Genomic DNA, 21,491 nt, shown 5'->3' on the forward strand with positions numbered 1-21,491 from the left:
GTAACTGACAGTTAACTCACTGTGTGTTGAATGGCATTGGAAATTACCTCTAAGTCTACATTTGTTTGGTTGAGGACTGGCATATAGACTGTAGAGATTTCAGTAGTTAAAGATAGAGTAGAGTGCTTTTTTCAATGCACAGTGTGATATAGTAAGTTATAGTTACTAATCTAAAACCCAAACTTGTCAGTCCTTATCCTAATTAAGTGTGTCTGATTCCCAATATTACCACCATACACATGAAAATGAAAAATACCACTGAAAGTAAAAGTACTTGGGAAAGTAGTTCTTTAGAGGTTGTGAGCTGGTGATGGTTGTGAAGCATGAGAAGTTAAATGACATCTCATGCAAAAAAATTTTGCATTTTTTCTCTCCGGAAAAAAAGGTTGATTTTACTCATAAGTTTATCTTACAGGTCTCATACTTATCACCGAAAAAAGTTTGTTGGTTTGCAGTAATGACAGTTGTAAGTATGTAAAGCAAAGTGTAACAATTAGAGATAAGGAAAAATCAATTCAATAAGGTATTGTGATTCATATATCGCCACACTGACACACAAAAAAAAGATGGTTAAATGTTGCCATTCCTCTATACTCTTACAGATATCTAAAAGATAGAGTTTAAGCCAAAAATAAGATGATTAGCTTTAATGTAATTAGTGATATTATTATTTCAGGTTGAAGCCCACATACATGTCTGTCTGTTTTTGTGCACGACAGAACTCCTGTCTAACTAATTAATTCAAAGAAATTAAATTTTGTACTTCTTTTGTCGTCACAAAAATATACTCCCTGTGCAGTTGTTGGAAAGTGAATCACATATGAGAAATCGAAAAAGTAGATTGGATAAAGTTTTGTCTTTAATCAACTACAGCGCGTTATTTCCGCTGTGAAAATATTGAATAATTCCAGAAGAATTATTCATTTTAGCTTTTCTAATTGATATATATGGGTGCAGGTGTTTGTTTACATAGAGCAAGTAGCTTATTAGTATTTTATTTTAAATTAGATTAATAAATCCAGCACGTAACACTTCATAACTTTGCCTTTACTCATCATTTTAATTTCAGCTTAAAATTTTGATTTTTAGGCTCAGGTTTAACTTCAGGCAAAAACCCAATACTACCAAAGTTTCATTAAATTCTGTTCAGCCTGTTTTAAGTAATGCTGTGAAAAAAATCTTCCTGGATAGCCATACTGACACATGCATACAGACAGAAATTTTTTCTAAGACCTTTTGGGCCTTCTGATGTATGAAACATAAAGATATCATTGAAAAGTTCTGACCAATGTGCAGACAAAACCTTTCTTTAACTTATATAGATAGTGAAAGAAGTACTAATTAAGGAACTGTAATTCATGATAATTGCAATGAATACTAAAGCATTATACACTTACAGATACTTTTACAGACCTAACTGTAGTTTAGTCCATATTTATAGCCTGCTAAGAACCAAATACACATACATAGTTACAGTACGACTCGCCTGACAATGGAAACAACAACAAAAAATGGGATCATTTGTTTCTGTACAGTGCTGTACCTCACTGTCCAGGGAAAAAAACACTATTAGGTTATATAGGTATGATGACTGGGCAAGCGATGTAGGAAGTGTTGAGTAGTTTAGGAGGAGTGGGTGATTAAAATTCATCCCACAGGGAGAACAAAAAGAAGCATGAAAAGAGTGAGAATGTGAAAGAAGGAGAATGTGAGTGATAAGATTGTACGACTTCCCCTAACTCAGCCTTTGAATTACAGCACAATCACTCAAAGACAACGGAGTAGAGGAGCTGGGAGAAAGAGAGAGAGAGAGAGAGAGAGAGAGACAGAGAACATTTATTATTCTGGAGGCTTTCTCTTCAGAGTAGCCCGGGCAGGCTGAACAGGAGGTCAACAATTGACTCAATTACAAGACAAACTTCCCAAGAGCCCTACACCCTGGCTCTCAGCAGACCTGCTCTCTCAGCCACAAGAGCTTTTTCTTTTATTTCTCCACTTCTTCTCTCTCTGTCTTTCTTTTTACTTTCTTTTCCTACTCCTTATCATAAATGTTTGAATGTTTGCCCCCCGCCCTAGGTAGGAGAAAGAGAGTGTAGCCTCTTTTATCCATTCAAGGATGCTTCTCCATCTTTCTAAGTGGTGGCAAGAAGGAGAATGGGTGAACGGTGGTGAAATAGAAGGGGAATAAGTGCAGGTTAGAGGGGAAGAAGGCATCTCTTTGTATTATTCTTGTTTTGTACCAAAGTAAAAGAAGTAGATTCAGACCTAAACACAAGGGTCTAGTTCAAAAAGGTAAATCAGCATCACTTGTATTAAAAATTCCTCAGGTCACCTAAAGTTGACCCACCTGGGGCAAATATGTACAAAAAGAATCCATTTATTCCAATAAGAGAGAAACAATCAGAACAAGCTTTTACATGAATAATATTTACCTACTAAAAGAGTTATCAAAAGTGTACACCCTTATTCTGATTCAATATGGGGTGTATCACACAAAGACATAAAACCTAAAACAAGGCCTAAAAAGTGAATTCGGTCCATACTGCATAGAAACTTCAAAAATAATAAAGCAATGTATTTTAATGTTAAAGAGTGAAATAATATAATTGTTATAATATGCAGCATCATGAATCAAGTTTTATAAGCTTAGCTCTTACGTCACATTATGTTGCTTTTTCAAGCAGTTTGCACATCATTCATATAATTTATAATTTTTATGTTGTGGGGTAAGATCCAGAACAGCAGTGGAATGCATTAAATAATTCAGCTTTTAAAAGAGATCATTTTTTCCCACTCACAAAAGTTTGGACAGGACAAAATGGCGACTATGTTTAAAGAAACTGCAGCTGGAATGTTGGAGAGTAATGTCTGATGTCTGTCTAAGAGAGAGGAGAGCTTTGGTAAAGATAAAGAGTAGTGAGAGTGGATTGATATTAGGTCTCTTAGTTGTTGTTTTTCTAAATTCCTGTATAAAATCTATCTATCTATCTATCTATCTATCTATCTATCTATCTATCTATATTAGAATAGTTAGGAATTTAGATGAAATCATGCTGTCTGATGCTATTTGTTATAATTTCAACAATACAATTTATAAAGAAATCTAGTGAAATAAACATTTAAAATGTAAATACTATAACAATTCAAATGAACTTTGTTACATCCTACTGTTAGTTATATTAGTTAGAAGTTAGAAGCATCTGTTCATGTCTGTTCCTGTACCTTTGTAATGCTTTGACTTAGGTATTGTAAGGTTCAGTCACTCATTTATTCCCAAGTCAGATTAAAGATTATAATACTATAGTCACAATATGCAGCTGTGAATTTATTGTATAATTTGCTTTTAGCATAAGGCATATGCTTTTGGCTCTTTTTGAACCCCCAAGAAATGTTTTCCCAATCAAGACAGACCCCAGTAAGACATCCTAATAAGAGGGCACAGCTTGAATCAATCTCTGCAGTGAAGCCCATGTTTCTGGAGCATCATGTGGACCTAAACACTTCAGGTTAGCTGGTATCATTTAAGTGAACTTTTAAGCCATACCAACATTAGAGTTGCCGGTATTGTTCAGCACTCAATAGAAATCTGACCCTGACTGATTCTCTTAGTCACTGGACTGACTTTTGTGAATCAGTTTTGTCAAACATGAGCGGTGCAATTGGTCTGTTATAACCAAGATCTGTATCTGTCATGCTCAATTGCTGTGTCAAAAAAGGCATCCAACAACCCAGCTTTTGGACAAAATAATGAAATATTTAGAAATGTAATTAATTTTTAATTAATCAAGACATCATTCTGTACACATTGCGCACATAGGAGCATGCAGTATTTAATTGAGTTTTACAGGACGGATTTGTAGCGATGTATGAAGTTACAGCTTATCAATAATCAGTGTAAACATGCTGTATACTATTGCTCACATTTTTTATATCCTTTAAAATTCTAATGTTCGTCATTTTATTTTACCTTACCTCTCATAACACACCACGTTTCTCAATTTTTAGTATTAACAATCCAAAATGTATGATGAGTAGAATCTGGTAAATTCTTCGAGAGTGCAGGATCTGGTATAATTCTTAAAGGCAGATTTTTTAATAAAAAATGTTTTTTCTACTATACAGTCCAACCTCCATATAGGACATAGATATATGTCTATGTTTGACTTTGAAACTAGTTATTGAGTTTTGCTGTTGGGTATTCAGAGCTATTTTGAACTGTTTGGTTTTCTGAGTGTGTTCATGAATGTGCGTGCGCGTGTGTATGTAACATGATCAGCGTGAATTAGTTAGCGTGGTGTGTGTGAGTAAGCACTATTGGCTGAGCATCGCAGCCACTGAGGCCACACACGAGCACTGCAGCATTTTTTAATCTTACAGCTACAGCAAGAATCAAAAATCTCTTTTCACTGTGAGGTAAAGAGTTGCGCTCTTAGCTCTTATAGATATAAATTGCAATATGCTGTTGCTGATCTCTCATTCTTGGAGGAAAAAGAACGAGATGGTAGGTCTGGAAAGAGGAAAAAAAAACAGGACTGAAGAAAGGAAAGTTTTGTGGAATAAGCAGATTGTGAGGTTAGACGGCTCTTGCTAAGCCTTGCTGAGGTGGCATTTTAGCTCTCTCGTCAAATTCTAGAAAAGAGAAACTGATGAGAAGGGGAGATAAGTTAAAGTGGGAAATGGACAAGACAAAGACATGAGACAAAAAGCGAATGAGGATGCTCATTTAGTGTGCCAGCAACAGATCCAAAGTGTTGACTCATAGCCTGCAGCCCTTGTTAGTTAATAACACAGGCATAAGCACACAAATGTGTAAGTTAACAAACTGAGTGCGAGTTGAAACAGGCAACATGAAAGTTGACTTTCCCATATTAAAGAAGCAAAGTGTTCAGATTAAACGATCTGAAACCCTGCTCAGACATCACAGAGTCAGTGATGTTTAAAACAATGCATGTTGAAATAATAATTTGTTTCTGTGGTACATTTCCAGATATACTCAAAATAAGAGTTTTTACATTTCTGTGATTGTTGCTTTTCTGATCATTCCTGAAGATTAAGTCCAAACACACAGCCTACTGTACGTCACTTTCCATGTCAGACTAGAACATGATCCCAGCCAGCGTCAGAGTTAGCGTGTGTGGTCTGTGTGCATGAGGACAGTCAGCATGAAGCCTTGCCATGAAACCCGTTTGAAAATGTAAATCTTGGTTTCCTTGGCGTTGCCTCCTCCAAAAACCAGGCATGTTCCTGCCGTCCTGTTCCTCTTCTTATCCTGTGCCTGCTTCTTCTCTCTGACTGCCCCCGCTCCACTGCTTTTTTTGGGGTATTTATAGTCAAATTTATAGTTCCCAAAATATTCAGCATGCACACAAGTTCTAGGGCCACCCATCATTATTAAGATTATTATTTTTTACACAATCATCTGAGCCAACATCAGGGGTTAGTAAAGGGTTATACAGTACTATTCTTGACTCTTTGTCTCAGTGTGTGTGTGGGGTGTGTGGGCGTGTGCATGCGTGTGTGCGTGTGTCAGGGCTCGGCCACTGCAGCTGGATCCCAGCTGTGCATCCCAGCCTTTTGGTGGAGCTGTTTTCCACTCCTCCTCCTCCTCCTCCTCCTTCTTCTCCTCATCTGTTCCATTCCTCCCTACTTCCTCCGTCTCCTAAGGGGAGTTCAAAGGGATACGTGTGGGCACATTTGGGCAAATTGATAACCCAATACTATAGGATGTAAGAGATTTTGGCTCAAGAACACAGCCTAAAGAAAGAAAAAAAATACAGGGCCCCATTATTGCCACAGGGTGTAGATCCCTTTATAATTTTCCCAATTTAATTCCCCAAATCCATGGTAGAAACCGGTTTCATGCTGAGTTATCAGTTGTTGTTATTGGATAAGATGCTTTAAAATAGCTAAATAAATAATAATCCAAGACATTAATGTGTTCAAGTGCAGCTAATTATTTAAGTAAGGACAGAAGTGACTGACAACATAGTAGGAAAGAAGGTATTAGAATTAATGGAAAGCAAGAAAGAGAGAGTAAGGTATGAGGTGAAGGGAGGGAGGGTGACAGGAAACCACAGGTATGCACTGCCTGAAGAGAGAGAGAGAGGGAAGTTGGTATGGATGAAGGTTAGATGGAAAATGGATTTTTAGGTTATTATCATATTGATAACTGCTCATTATGGATTCTCCTTCACACAAGTCGCTCAAAGACCCTTACATCTTTCTGTCTTGCACCCACAGCACTTTCCATAAGAGTTCTGTCATTGGCCACTGAAAGCACGTGTATTTAAATGTTGATAAAGATCTGTGTGCTAAATAAAACTGATGCACCTGAACTCCCCACCAAAGTTACGTTTCCTTTGCCGGTAAACAAATGTTTATTTTTACCAACATCAGTAGGAAATGAATTAGTCAACAACTTCAAACAAATTGTGTGTGTGGAAGTTCACCTTGAGGTTCTCAGCGGCGCTGAAGAATTTGAGTGTGTGTTTGGGGGGTGGGGTGTCTGTGTTGTGGGGAGCCGGAAGAGATGAGTTTGTGTTTTAAAAACAAAGGTAGAATAATGAAACAAAGTTTACCCTCTGAAAAAAAGTAACGTTAAAGGTATAGAAAGAGGAGAAAATGAAAAGGCAGGAAGCGCTTTTTTTTTTCCTTTTTCATTTTTTTATGTAATTCACCAAAATCTCAAGTCTGGTCCATTGCCCCCTCCCTTTCACCCTCGCTCCCTCAGGAACAGCAAGCTACATTAGAGCTGCCATTATCCCCTCTAGCTCATAACAGCCAGAACACCCACCTCGACTCTAAGCAAGGGATAGGGAGGGAGCAATGGGGGTTGGAATGAGAGAGTGTGCAAGATGAGCAGCTAAGGAGGAAAAGGAGGAGGAGGGGGTTTAGACGAGCGCGTCTAGCCCTATGTCTTGTTGTAGAGCGCCTTCTCTCATGGTGACGCAGACTTTTTATGCTGGGGACAGTAACAAACTGTTTATGTTGTAGTTGAGAGTGCCAAGGGAGTGGGAACAAACAGAGCGATTTTGAGGATTAAGGGATAGTGCGAAAGGGTGGAGAAAAAGAGGTGAAGGAGAGTGATGAATGTGGCGAAAAATTCATTCTGTTACATGTATGGTGGGAACGGAGACACAAGGAGTAGTGGTAATAGAGAGATTAAAATGATGGATGTTGCCTTATTTGTGCGGCCATTTACATGCCTGAGAGGAAAAAGTTAAACAGAGTGAACACAGTGAGGCTGCACACAACATGGTGTTTTACATCAGTGTCTTGTAACGTACACAGACAGTGCTGTTGGTCACAGATATCATTCTGTCTATCAGTGTTATGCAAAATAGTACTGGAGGATAATTTATCCTTGCCCGTGCTGGATGCATTTGTGACTGTTAAAGGTTCTGATAGTAAATAAGTGTATAAAAAGCTACGTCAGATTACATGATGCACATACACATTTTAGGGAAGGGAGTGTGCTTCATTTTTTCCCTCAGAAAAGTAAAAAAAGAGAAGCAGAGATAATCGTTCATCCATATATCTCTTCTTCTGGCGTAATCCTTTCATTCCTCTTTTAAATCCTTTCGAGTTTTGGATAGATTATGAATTCATGTTTGTGCCATACACCTAAAACAAATTCTCTGGGACAGCGATTTTTTACTATAGTACATATGCCTTTTTTTATATGTGTGTGTATTTTAGCTATATAATCCTATGTACATTAAAAGAGGAAAACACCACCTCTATTTTAGCCTGCTCTGTATTAAATGATTTATGTATTAACCTGGATATCAATATTGTACAGTTTACTTTTTTTTCTATATTTGGAAAATAACTGGTTTATACAGCTTGGCATAAAGATTACATTCCACTGCACTAAATTTATGACAGAATCCAGATTGGAATTCATTCACTAAACAGTACAAACAAATTTCATCCATGTCTTAATTCTTTTAACTGAAATTCAAGTTGAGAGTAACTCTCTAAAACTCTCTGTACTTTTTTATCAATTGTGTGTCCCCAGATCTGAAAACTTAAGCCATCTTTTACCTAATGCACAAAGACCTGTAGGAAGTGGACAGGGCATTTTACAGGCCAACACTACACTATTAATGCTTGGCGGCTCTTAAAACAGATTTAATTCTTCATGGCATGGATTTTACAAGATGCTGGATACTTTCTCCGATATTTTTGTCCATGTTGGCATGATTGAGTCACAATTCCGCCACTTTTATAATGCACAACTCCTGTTTCACAACTTCCAAAGTCAGATTTAGATTTGGTGATTGGAAATGTCATTGAAGAACATTGAACTCATTGTGATGTTCATGAAACCAGTTTAAGGTGACTCTTGATTTGTGACATAATGCAGTATCCTGCTGAAACTAACCATTAGAATATTTATAGATGTGAAAATTATGGCCATGAAGAGATGCACATGGTTAGCAACAATACTCAAACAGTCTAACATTCAAGCAAAGTTTGATTAAAATTATTGGGCCCAAAGTGCTCAATAATTTACTGCACCATTACATCACCTCCACCAGCCTGGACTGTTAACACAAGGTATGTTAGGTCCATGGATTCATGCTGATGGTGCCACATTTTGACCGCACCGCATGTGTACCTCAGCAGAAATCAAGGTTCCTCAGACCAGGCTACATTTTTCCAGTCTTCAACTATACAGTTTTGGTGAACCTGTGCCCATATTCTGAGGGTTGATGTAAACATTATCTAAAGCAGCTAGTCTACATCATTATGATTGCATGCATTACAAACAGTTGTTTTCCTTGTTTGATGCAGAAGTTCTGAACCGTGACTTTTCTGGATTAAGCAGTTTACATCATCCTAACTAATTTAGGAAATCACATGGAACAAACTTTGAAAAAATCCTATACATAGACAAAAAACGTTTGCTGTGTAATTAATCATCAGTTTTCCTCTATCACAGTTCTTAACAATACTTGTCAACACTTGCCTGCTAAGCGGCATGCCTTTAGTCACTGAGACATTAACACTTGTTCTGATACACATACATGAATACATTTCTCAGTAATGCAGAGCCCTTCTTTTTGGCTTATACACTAATCTCTGCTCTACCCCCTAATGATTCCAACAGGTGTCCATGTGTGTGTGAAGAACTGTACACTGCTATAGCAGCTGTGGCTTGAGAAGAGATCTCTATTGAGTGTTTCCTCCTCTTCTGCAAGTGTTATCAGATATACACCTCAAAACATCTACAGTACATACACACACACATGCACACAAATCTGTCAAACTACTGTATGTGATGCTTAAAAAAACTTTAAAATAAACTTATCTAGTTAAGTTCATGTAAGGGGGAAATGTGACCAAAAAAAATCCACATTAAAAAAAAAACAAACAAAACAATTTGAATCTAGTAATGAAAAAACTTGGTTATTGTGTGTTTTAGTATTATTCATATTATACTGTACATTAGCGATGTATGCTTTTTTCAGGGTAAATATCAACTATCAAATGTTTTTGTTTTATGTAACAAACTGAATAATAAATTATTTAACACAAAGAAATGTGTAGTATATTAAATATGTTAATGAAAGTAATAATGTTTTAAAAGTATTTCAGTGTTATTAAAGCGATGATAGCCATGGTATCTGCGATATAATGTTAAAATAGCAATATCATATCGTCCAACTCTGTGTTTATGCATTTTCTTTCTTATTTATGCTGATGTGAATGTGTTTGTGTTCTCACAGGGTCCTACAGGACTAGCAGGAGTGCTGGCCCCAATGCCAGTGGTCATGCAGCCTCACCACAGGCTGTATCACTACAACACCAGTCTACCAAGCAAAGGGTAAGATGAGCATTTAGAAAAGACATCCTTATACCTTCACCCTGATGGGTGACCTATTATGTGTTTTTTCGAACAATTAGGTTAAGGGCATCCCTATTACAAACGCCTCTGCAAGTTGTGTACCAAACTCAAACACTCTGGGGAGACTGGAGTTCCAGTAGCAGGAAAACTTTCTTTCTGTATGCCCTGATGTTGTTGTAAAGAAGGCTTGCTAGCTCCTCCTCTACTCCCTATCTCCACCCTCCTCCTGCAGAATGCCACCCAGGTTGAGCCAGCATTGGGCTCTCGCTCTTTCTCTGGGGTAACCTGAGTGGTGTTTGGTCAGTCATGCGGAGAGTAGCAGCTCCCTGACCAGTTAGTAATAAGCAGCTGTCAGAGACAGAGGGGAAAAGAGAGAGAGAAAGAATGTTCATCAGGGAGAACAGGGCTACCGATGAGGAAGAGTGAAAGAAAGAAAGGAGCAATGAAAGAAAGGGACCTTCAGAGAAAAAAAATAGGCAAAAAATAGAGGACGCATGAATTGAGGCAGAATTGGGGGGAAGGGGACTTGGTGGATTAGTGCGAGGAGATTAGGAGATGTGGAATACGCATTACATTCTAAAAGAATTACAGCGACTGAGTGTTAAAGTGAACGTAAAGATGTGTGTGTGTGTGTGTGTGTGGAGGGTATTTATCTATTTCTGGTAACTATGTGTCTGCATGTTGATAGGAATACATTACATTTGTGAACTTGAGAGGATGTTTAGGTGGTCCTTTTGAAGAAAAGCGCTTTTGTACACAAACTACAGCTTAGTTTGAAATATTTAAAGCGACTGAAAGATTTCCATTTTGTTCTCGAGATTAAAGTTAGGGTTAGGTTTAGGCAGAGCATTACAGTAAAACACATCACTGAAAATACTTCACAAAAATGTAAAACAAGACTAGGAGTGTGTATGTGTGGAGAAGACAGAGGGAAAGTCAGCGCTAGAGGAATGTGGGAATTCCCCTGTTGCTGTTTTTGCTCGCAAAATACAGTCGCCAGATGCCACCCAGTGGTTAGAAATGTACAGCACAACATCATCTTGCAATTTTTTTTTACATTTATTTATTTGTTTATTTATGGCTTGTTTGTTTCTTTTTGGTCATTTTTGATATAGATTATATATTGCTGTTGAATGTTGCAGGACTTTTTCATATCTGATATGATTTGATTTGAACGTTCAAATCAGGTTTTAACTTCAAAACACAGCTGACATCTGACTTTTTAACTCACATTTAAACACTTGCAACCAGTTTTTCCATTCAATCTGAAGTTGCTATAGACTAGGCCAATACATCTCAGTAATGGGTCAATAATTGTCTTTTTACCCTGTAGTGTCTACATGAATATTTCTCATGCCGTTGCAGAGGAAACATACAGTCAGTTCTGGATCTAATGCCAGCAAAAAATCTTGGCCTTATGGCCAAGAATTAACAAGGATAGAGACCACAATGATCACAGTGGAAACAACAAAATGGTTTGTTTTATCTAAAGCTATAGTGATGCTATTGGTAGAAAAAGTAGGTTTTCCTCCCTCGTAAGTTCCACCAGGGGAGCTATGTGAACACAGGTATCAGATATGTGACAGGTCTCACATACTGTTGGGCTCCGAACATTTGAGGCCGCTAATAAAAACGATTCTATTTACAGTATTTAATGACATTATTACATTATTATTAGTTGTTAAATACATTCTTTTCTACTAAAACAATTTTAATTTAATGTCAGATTACATCATGGACAGCAACCTAAATACAAAGTAGAATCTTTGAAATGTTTACAAGCATTTCAGAGTTGTTTTTTATATATATATATATATATATATATATATATATATATATATATAGTAGTTTAGACATGAGGAAAATCTGTGACCAGCATAAATCTGCTAAGAATTTTCTCAGAGACATTCTCTGTTTAAAAAACGTCTAAACTTAAGAGTGATTTAGGACCAATCTCAGAGATTTAAAGGAAAAGACAAAATCTCTTATCACAGTGAGGAGGTGGGAGTGACCAAGGTATGTAGTGGGTATGAAGTACTTTTTTTCGAAAGTGTGATTGGTTGTCAAAATCAAAAACACTCAATCACACTCATATTTGTTTATTTATTTTATTTTTCATGTTATTTATCATGCTTGTAATTGTACTTAATTTATTTAAAAGTAACTTGATAAAAATGGCTCTGCTCCTTTAAATTATTATGGTTGATATAAAGGCATGCACAGTGTAATATGCAGCATTTGATTTCATTCTTTGAGATTAAATGAGATTCAGTTATTTAGTGTTTAGAGCACATTTCTTCTCCCTGTTCGTCCTTTTGCCATTTTCTCATCTGCTTAAAAGACCTTCTACCTACCTAAGGATCCTTTACTTTAGGGGGTCTTTTAAAAGGTTAAGATGCTTTACTTTGATCTACTTTTTAACTTTAAGGGGAAATCTTGGAATTTTCGTACAATTTTGTCAAGAAGTGCATTAGGGCCCAGAATGTAATTGCTGTTAAGAGTACATTTTAAACGTGATATAATTTTTTAAAAAATATTAATGAATCAAAAACTGGAATTTAATTAACTTTATTGTGATCTGTGATTATGTGTTTGTAGTCTGGCGCCATCAATAAAATCACCTTACAGTGAGGCGTCTCCAGTGTGTGGGGCTCCCTCTTGTGGTCAACCTCCACAAAGCAGAGCAATGTACAACCCATCATTCAACCCTGGAACCTGCATGGATCCTTACATGCGGCCTCCACAAGGACCCCCACCCCATGGCATGATGGGACACCGTGGCATGCCACCGCCTGAGGGTATGCACTGCTATCCAGTATTTAAAATGTATTGTTTGTTAATAGCACTATATAAATTGTAATTATTGATTCCAATTGATTTCAATTTAGAAACTGGTTTAAACAGGAAGTAACGTTATGCATGTGCAGAGGGGGCATTTACTAGGTCGGTTTTATGCAAGATATTTTTATTATTATTTATGAATCCGGAGATGTCATCAACAATGACCCACTGAGAAATGTCTCTACTTTAGGCTTTACAGTTTTTGTTAGCCTGTATTTCATGTTACATTTTTATTCTGTGTATTTTAGGTGGCAATGGTGCTCCTTACTGTAATCAGAGCAACATGTCAGCTCATCATGGCTTTCCTCACAACCAGTCAGGCTCGGAACACATGGTTTCAGGAGATGGTGAGACAGCACTTGCATGATGCATCACATACCACTTCATCCACATACTATATACTTTCCATTATGTTTTAGTAAGTCTGTAAATTTATTTCTCCTAAACATAAACACTATTAGCATGTTGATTTGCCACGGTATGCGTAATGTAAGTGTTCGAAGTGTGTGTTCAAAGTTTGCTAATAATGTATGCTTTTTCCTTTTCACCAGGTTCCCGTTTTTCTACCCCTCGTTCCATGCTGAAGTTGAGCAAGAAGCGAGCACTGTCCATCTCTCCACTGTCTGATACAAGTGTGGACCTGCAGACAGTCATTCGCACATCTCCCAACTCTTTGGTGGCATTTGTTAACTCTCGGTGTGGGCAAAATGCTGCTAGCTCGTATGGACATCTATCTGTGGGAGCTTTGAGGTAAATGTTGTATGAATTAAATGCCAAAAATATGTTCAGCGCATATTCCATTGTCCCCAAAAAGTATTTGGCATAGTAACCTAACCTAAGTGTGCATTTTGCTAAATAACTGATCCTTTTTTTCTATTCAGTCCATCAATGGGTTACTCAAACTCAACAAACTACCAGTCCAGGCCTCAGGGGAACATGTACGGAACTCCACTTGGCCACACCCCTGCTCCCTGCCATGGACCCCCAACTCGCTTACCTCCTCATAACCCTCGTCTGCACGCACCTTCAAAACATGGACATGTAAATAAGATCTTGTGCTTTCTCACCATTTCACTGCGTCCTGAATTGTCTTGGAATTTGACTCATGTTGATGTGTGTATGTGTGTGTATTTAGCTAAAGACAGAACCCATCATAGGTAGTGTGATGGACGGCATTAATGTAAAGAGTTTAGAAGAGCATTCAGAAGGAGATGTGGCCAGTCCATCGTCTACTGGAACTCAGGTAATGCAGCCTAACTATTCAAAAATCACAGGTAATATTTCATTCTCTTGGAATAAATGTTTATTTCAGTCTGGTTGGGTTGGTTGTCTTGGTCTAAACTTAAATGCAGTTGCTATGTTCTCATGTGCCTAAAGGAACTACACTAAAGAAGAATGCACAAGGGTTCAATACCAACAGAGTAAATGCAGCATGTTTTAAAGTATATTTAGGTTTAACGTTTACACTATTTCACAAATACAACAGTTAAGTTAAAGATGAAATCAGTCTGCTAAAGTATGTGTAGGTACATGATAATAAGTAAGACTTTCTTTTTTGCCCAAGTTTTTAATCTGTAAAATGTATTTCCTTTAGGATCCTCTTCTTGGGCTTCTGGAGAGCAGAGATGATTTAGACAAAGAGGAGAAACCAGAGCCTGAGACTATCTATGAGACAAACTGCCACTGGGAGAGTTGCAGCAAGGAGTTTGACACCCAGGAACAACTTGTCCATGTATGACATCTAAAATTATAGCATGGAGGACACATATACTCTGTGGGATTGGTTATGGAGATATTTATGGAATTTTCATTCTATGTCACATTTTTATTTCCTCATCAATTCATTTATTTACTCGTATCTTCCTGTAGCACATCAATAATGAGCATATCCATGGGGAGAAGAAAGAATTTGTTTGCCACTGGAAGGACTGCTCTCGTGAGCAGAGACCATTTAAGGCTCAGTACATGCTGGTGGTGCATATGCGAAGACACACTGGCGAGAAACCTCACAAGTGCACTGTGAGTTTCTATGTGACTGATGCTTTATTCTTTTATATAATAATTTTCTGCAAAGCATGACATTATTTTTAACTATATGGTATTGTATGCCGTAGTTTGAGGGTTGCAACAAAGCATACTCTCGTCTGGAGAACCTGAAAACGCACCTGCGCTCACACACTGGTGAGAAGCCATATGTGTGTGAGCATGAGGGATGTAACAAGGCTTTCTCTAACGCATCAGATCGTGCAAAGCACCAGAACAGAACACACTCCAATGAGGTATGCATCAAACAAACATAATCATGACATCTAAAATGGTCAACTGGTTTTTCACCCTAACCTAGTGGTTCTCAAACATTTTCTGTCATTCCCCATTTAAGGGGGTGGGCGAATTTTCAAGCCCCACTTGTCAACAAAATGATAACGAAATCAGCCAAGTTTACTACCAGTTTTATTTCTTATTGAAATATCAATTTCTAAACCAATAAGATCAAATAACACCAAGTTCAAAACAGATAAAATACAAGGGCAATTGTTATAACAGGCTTACATTGTCACTTATCTAGAGCTTTCTTTCAAAGAGGTTGAGTGGCTTATTAACGTGTGTTGTCTCTAAGTGTCTTCCAACTTTGTCTCATGCTGTCTGCTGCCAGCGGTTTAAGACAAACACTAACGGGTCTCTCCTCTGCCCTCACCATCCCCACCATGAATCCAAGCACAACACAGGCTTCATCATGTTTTCCTTTTGGCTGGCTTTTTGGTTGATTAGGGTGCTGAATCAGCTGCTTTTTTGTGGTCCATGTAACAAATGTATCAATTGACGTTACTATGCTCACTACATACAGTACAGTACGCTACTAACCCGGTTTGTGACGGCGGTAAAGTTCTTTTTATATTCGCATATTCGCGTACATCTCCAAATTCAATAGTTGCGTAAATAAACCTGCAAATAAGATACCCACATATATTTCCTCTACATTGTCTTTAAGCTATATCCACCTTAAATTATACATGTTTAAAAGCATAAACACCGTTATTCTCTACGGTGCAACAAATGATTAAGGGATCATCGCAAAATGCCGCACACCAACAAAAAGCGTAGAACGATATTGATCTTCCCTTCTGTTCAGCGCCTGAAGGATCAAAAAGCAACTTTGTTACCACACTGGAAACTAGAAATGCCAGACTAGGCATTTGCCAGACTGCCTGATAAAATAAATTTTTTTACCAAAAATACAGAAACATCATCATACACATTGAAATCAATGAAATTACATATATAATACCGAATGTTTCCTTATATATTGTTCCTCTGCAATTAACATGCCGACCTTATACCGTTATTGTTGCTCTATGGCTCCACTTTTTCTCTGATGTTATTTTAATTTACTTGTATTAATGATCCATTTCTTTGCGTGTGATTGTTTAGTTTTAAGTGTCCGATCTTTATTGTCAATAAAGAAAAGCATGAAATAGAATAGGCACTTTCCTATTATTTTGCACTAATTCCCTTCCGTTCATTGTGCCCCACCTGTCATGTCTGTATTCCCCACTAGTGGAGCGCTCCACATTTTGAGAACCACGGCCCTAACCATACTTATCTGCTTCTGTTACTCAGAAACCTTATGTGTGCAAGATCCCAGGGTGTACAAAACGCTACACAGACCCAAGCTCCCTGCGCAAGCATGTAAAGACAGTTCATGGACCTGAGGCTCACATTACTAAGAAACACCGTGGTGACACTGGGCCTCGACCACCAGGTTCTGCTCTGACCTCTGCAGGTCAAAGTTCAGAGTTGATGGTAGAGAAAGAGGAAAGGCCCAGAGAAGACTGCAAACTTCATGCTCCTGAAAATACACTAGTGAGATATATATTTTTTCACATACACTCCCTCTTTCTGCTTTTAAATTATTTTCACTGTTTAAGAGCTGTTTTTTACGAATGCTTTAGAATCATAAGAGAATGTTTTTGTTCTTTTATGACTGATCTGCTATTTTTGTTTGCTGTGGATACCCCAGAAATCTCAACCAAGTCCTGGAGGCCAGTCATCCTGCAGTAGTGAGCGCTCTCCATTAGGCAGTGCAAACAACAATGACAGTGGTGTGGAAATGAACCTAAATGCAGCAGGTAGCCTGGAAGACCTGACAGCAGTGGAAGATGGAGGGGGCACCAGTGTGGCTGAGTCTAATGGGGGAGTCAGTTCCGGGGGTATGGGCATGTCTGCACAGGCGCTGAAGAGACTGGAGAACTTGAAGATTGATAAACTAAAGCAGATCCGCAGGCAGACTCCACCAGGCCGGGGTACAGTAAATAAATTACCAGCAATTTCAGGTAAGGAAGAAAAAAACTCAAATTAAATTCAGTTTTATTCATATAGTGCTTTTAACAATGGTCAATATGGGCAGTAAATAATGTATAAGCCAGATCATAATGCTTTCTCACTTTCTTTTCCTCTTCTCAGCATCAGGAGAGATCAGCATTTGTGGCCCCTCCCCTTTGCTTTCTAATCGTCGTGTGATGGAGCTTTCTACCCCAGACCTGAGTGGAGGTGGTATGGGTGGAATTGGCAGAATGGTTATGCCTTGCCCACCCAGTGACCGCCGTGGAAGTGGTACCAGTAGTTTAAGCTCTGCTTACACTGTGAGTCGCCGTTCTTCTGTGGTTTCCCCCTACTTATCAAGTCGGCGCTCAAGTGAAGTATCTCAGGTGGGCACAGGTGGGCATTGCCAGTCTGTTATTGGAAATGATGTGGGTGGGGACCCATTATCACCTGAAAGTAGCCACAGAACAGGTTTGTGCCAGAGCAACAGTGGATTGCCAGGTCTACCGAATCTGACTCCTGCAGAACAATATAGTTTGAAAGCTAAATATGCGGCAGCAACTGGTGGACCACCACCAACACCTCTACCCAATATGGAGCAGCCTGGTACCCCCAGTAGACGTTCTGCTTTCTTGAGTGAGTATGACGGACAGCCACTCCCACCATTTCTTCATCAAGTGGGAACCAGGAGACACAGTGCCAACACTGAGTATGGAACAGGGGTTATTTACCCACATCAGGCTCCTGGCAACAACATGCGACGTGCCAGTGATCCTGTGCGCTCTGGAGCTGACTCCCAAGGCCTACCCAAAGTGCAGCGCTTTAACAGCCTAAGTAACATGACATTAATGACCCGTCGTAATGCCTTGCAGCACTGTGGGTCTGATGCCAACATCACCAGACACATGTATTCACCACGACCACCAAGTATTACTGAGAATGTGATGATGGAAGCCATGGCAATGCAGTCTCATAGGAATAACACAGAAAGCTGGGATCACGGAAGTATGATACAAAGTTCAGACAGGGCCTACATAGGCTACCAGCAGTCACAGTCCCATCCTCATACTGGTGACCAGCTTTCTCCAGAAAATAAAAGCATGGGATGCTTGGATCCATCCTACCAGTCACAGATGCAGGGGCAGTTCCATAGTCAACGTGGGAATATAGGTGTTGGAGAACCTATAGGTCAGAATGAAATTTCAAACACTCTTCTCCAACAAGCTGAATACAGTATGAGCGCCTGTCAGCTAAGCCCCTCTGGACCACACTACCCTGGGCTAGGGCAGCCTAATGAGGGGCCAGGGCCTTGGGGACAAAATGGACAGCACCATAATGCTCCTTTGGGTATGCAAGCAGCTATGCCGTTCCAACACACAGGAATGCAGGGACAACAATACTCTCAAGGTTTGTATGATCCCAACACTGATCCTAACCACCAGAGGGTCACTATAAAACCAGAACAGTTCAATCCACCCATGGGAGGCTCCAGTGCCTGCCAAAATGCCAAGACTTTTCAACAGCGTCATCCACCTAGCACAATGGAGGTATGCCAACAAGGGTATGCACAACAAACAAAAGAGCATGGTTTGCTTAACAAGTCTTCCAACCCTAGCTGTGACTTTGTCCATGGTCAGATCAAGAACCAGACTGATCTTTGTCAACAGCAAACACAGGCTGGATCATTCCTCCATGGGGGAAGCGTAAGTCTTGGCTGCGCAGGCTCTGTGTTGGCTGAGGACCGGAGGTCACAGACTCCAATGCTGCAGGTGAAAGAAATGATGGTACGAAACTATGTACAATCACAACAGGCACTCCTTTGGGAACAGCAGCAAGAGCAACAAACAGCAAATAGTAGTCTCCCACAGAAACCTGAAAGCATGGAAATGGGAGCACAGCCAGCAATGATGCAGCATAGCCCTCAAGATCAGCAACTTAATCAAAACATTTATCATAACAGTTACCAGGGCTACTCAAATCACAATGTCATGAGTCCCTCAGGACAAAGTCAAGCATCCAACTCTGTGCCAGTCAAGGAACAAATGGCTGGCTTACAAGATTCCTCATATAGCCATGATATGCTGCCACATCCACCTCAGGTTCGAAAGCCTCTGAGTCGCCAAAACAGTCTTTCCCAGCAGGCAAATGGAGCATACCTAAGCAGCCCACCTAACTTAAGTCCTGGTCATTCTAGTGCCAGTCCCAGGAGAAGTGTCAGGTTACCACCTGTTCATCAACAGCAGCAACCCACTGATAATTTCTATTACTCAGGCCAGATTCACATGCACCACAACATAGATAAGTCTCTGGAAGCCCATGATGGAGCCTGCCAGCCCCAACAGCACCTTGCTGGAATAGAGCCTTCATCAAAAGCTGCTTCGGTAGCATATCCTCAGTCTGCAACCATGGCAAATACGCTTGAGAACCTGGACTTGGAGAATGCTCAGATTGACTTTGCTTCCATCATTGAGGATCCAGATCCTTCATCCTATAGCCCAGTAAATCCAGTCCTAGGCCACCAGTCATCCTCCCAGGCCTCCTCTCGTCTAACCACTCCACGAAACTCCATAACCCTTCCTTCCAACCTATCTAACATGGCCATTGGGGATATGACCTCAATGCTAAAATCCCTTGCTGGGGAGAACAAGTATTTGAACTCACCAACATAAAAAAGCTTTACATGGTTCAGAAGGTTATGAGAAATTGACTATTGTTCTGACTATATCAACATTCAGTGGACTTATTAGACTCTTGATGATTACCTGATGGGCCAGATTTCAATAGAGGGGCAATTCTGCTTCTCTGTTTCCGTTTGTTTTGGTTTTATTGCTTAATAAACATTGCCTTGGGTTTCATTATCAAGACTAAAATGGTATTTTAGGTGCCATGCTGGGAGGGTTTGTAATAAAACACTTTGTTTAAATGTAAATACCTTTTACTTTTTATATTAGCAATAAAATTTAACCTGAGACAATGATAGAAGAAAAAACAATTCTTCTGCATTATAAAATTTATGGGGACTAAGAAGAGTTAGAGAGAGCACATTTCTTTTCTAAGGTACTAGAAAAGCTCAGCTATAATAACTGGTAGAACATGTCTGAAGTGCCTTTGCCTATTGTGGCTAATGACTTGTGTGTAGTGTTATCTTTTTAGAGTGACAGTCAGACAGGTCAGAGTACCAAACCCATAATGACCAGTCATAGTGTCTATGTGCAGTGCAGTATTCAAAGCCTTATCAGTAGTTAATAGTAATTATTATTATTCAAGTGAATGAGGCAAAACAGAAGACCTGCGGTTAAATCCAGTGGAAACTATTTGATTTAAATGAACTTTTCTGTTTGTCTGTTTTTTGCTCATTTATGTTCAAACAGGTATTACTACTCAAGTTGCAGTGATTATCATTTTTAAAAGGTACTGTTCCCTCAAGGTCTGGATATAGTAGAACATAGTAGGTCTATTTCTATCTGACTCCAGGATTGTTATGATTTGAAACTCCTATTTCTAAACGTGAACACAGACCAGTCACCTAATAGACATTTGAATTTTTGTAGCATTTCCAGGCCTTAAATTGCACCACATCATGTAAACTTAATATTGCACTGACAACAGCACTGAGCTGACTTTTTTCTATTTTGGGTCTTATAGTACAGTATATGTATGATGTTGCGTTCAGGCAGTATCCAGGTGACACACTAAAGGACATAATATCCTTTGTTTTAGCATGGTCATGCAATGCCTCACAATAGTGTGAAGGACTCATTTAAGTGTTTAAAACAAGCATATCCCTGTGCTTTACTACAGCTGTTCATGGCATACCAAAGATGATTAGCACTGGGAAGAGTGCATGTGCACCCTTCAGTATCAATCTTAATACAGTCATGTCGCCATGCCCCTATAGTGCTGCGATAGAGAATGTAATTTTCTAACATTAAAAATAATAGTTTTGTGGAGTTTGCATTTTTGTGTGTTGTTCTGGCATCTGTCACACTTTAATTTGTTTTGTTTTGTTTTTGTTTTTTGCTGGCAAAAGAGAATTTAATGTAGCATTGCAAATTTGTGATATTAGCAGTTATTACATCTATATACAGAAAATCATGTGATATATTTTTTGCATACCATTTTCTACATTTTTATACAAAGTAAAGGTACTATATTCTACCTGTTTATTAATAAACAAGGCCTGTGATGGAATTCTCTGTTGTCATATATTGCTAGTTTATTATAAATACTTCATGACATTGTCTGTGGTTGAGACATACATATTCCCACTTTAACTTTTAAATACACCAGGAAACAATATAAATCTAATATACTAATAATACTAACAAATAACTGCATAAACTGAGATGTAAAGTTAATTTTGGACTTTTCAGGAAGTGTGTCATTGTGTATTATAGCTATTACAAGGATCATGCTGAGCTGGAGGGACGGACGAGGGACGTGTTAAAAAAGTAAACACATGGATCAAGATTCTAAT

At 38.8% G+C, this 21,491-nt stretch overlaps 1 protein-coding gene across 2 annotated transcripts in view; it reads left to right on the forward strand.

Moving 5' to 3' along the window:
* The window catches only part of gli1 (GLI family zinc finger 1), a 41,602-nt gene extending 20,405 nt beyond the window's left edge, over positions 1–21,197 (forward strand). For both annotated transcript variants that reach the window (XM_053498743.1, XM_053498744.1), the window contains 12 exons: positions 9,735–9,832; positions 12,452–12,651; positions 12,943–13,041; positions 13,246–13,444; positions 13,576–13,735; positions 13,830–13,937; positions 14,289–14,426; positions 14,564–14,713; positions 14,809–14,973; positions 16,313–16,555; positions 16,713–17,025; positions 17,156–21,197. In XM_053498743.1, the coding sequence (XP_053354718.1) occupies positions 9,735–9,832; positions 12,452–12,651; positions 12,943–13,041; positions 13,246–13,444; positions 13,576–13,735; positions 13,830–13,937; positions 14,289–14,426; positions 14,564–14,713; positions 14,809–14,973; positions 16,313–16,555; positions 16,713–17,025; positions 17,156–19,683 (4,401 nt within the window). In that variant the 3' untranslated portion in view covers positions 19,684–21,197. The remainder of the gene's footprint in view (positions 1–9,734; positions 9,833–12,451; positions 12,652–12,942; positions 13,042–13,245; positions 13,445–13,575; positions 13,736–13,829; positions 13,938–14,288; positions 14,427–14,563; positions 14,714–14,808; positions 14,974–16,312; positions 16,556–16,712; positions 17,026–17,155) is intronic.
* The last annotated feature ends 294 nt before the right edge of the window (positions 21,198–21,491 follow it).

This window comes from Clarias gariepinus, chromosome 6 (genome assembly GCF_024256425.1).
Source record: "Clarias gariepinus isolate MV-2021 ecotype Netherlands chromosome 6, CGAR_prim_01v2, whole genome shotgun sequence".
Classification (NCBI taxonomy): domain Eukaryota; kingdom Metazoa; phylum Chordata; class Actinopteri; order Siluriformes; family Clariidae; genus Clarias; species Clarias gariepinus.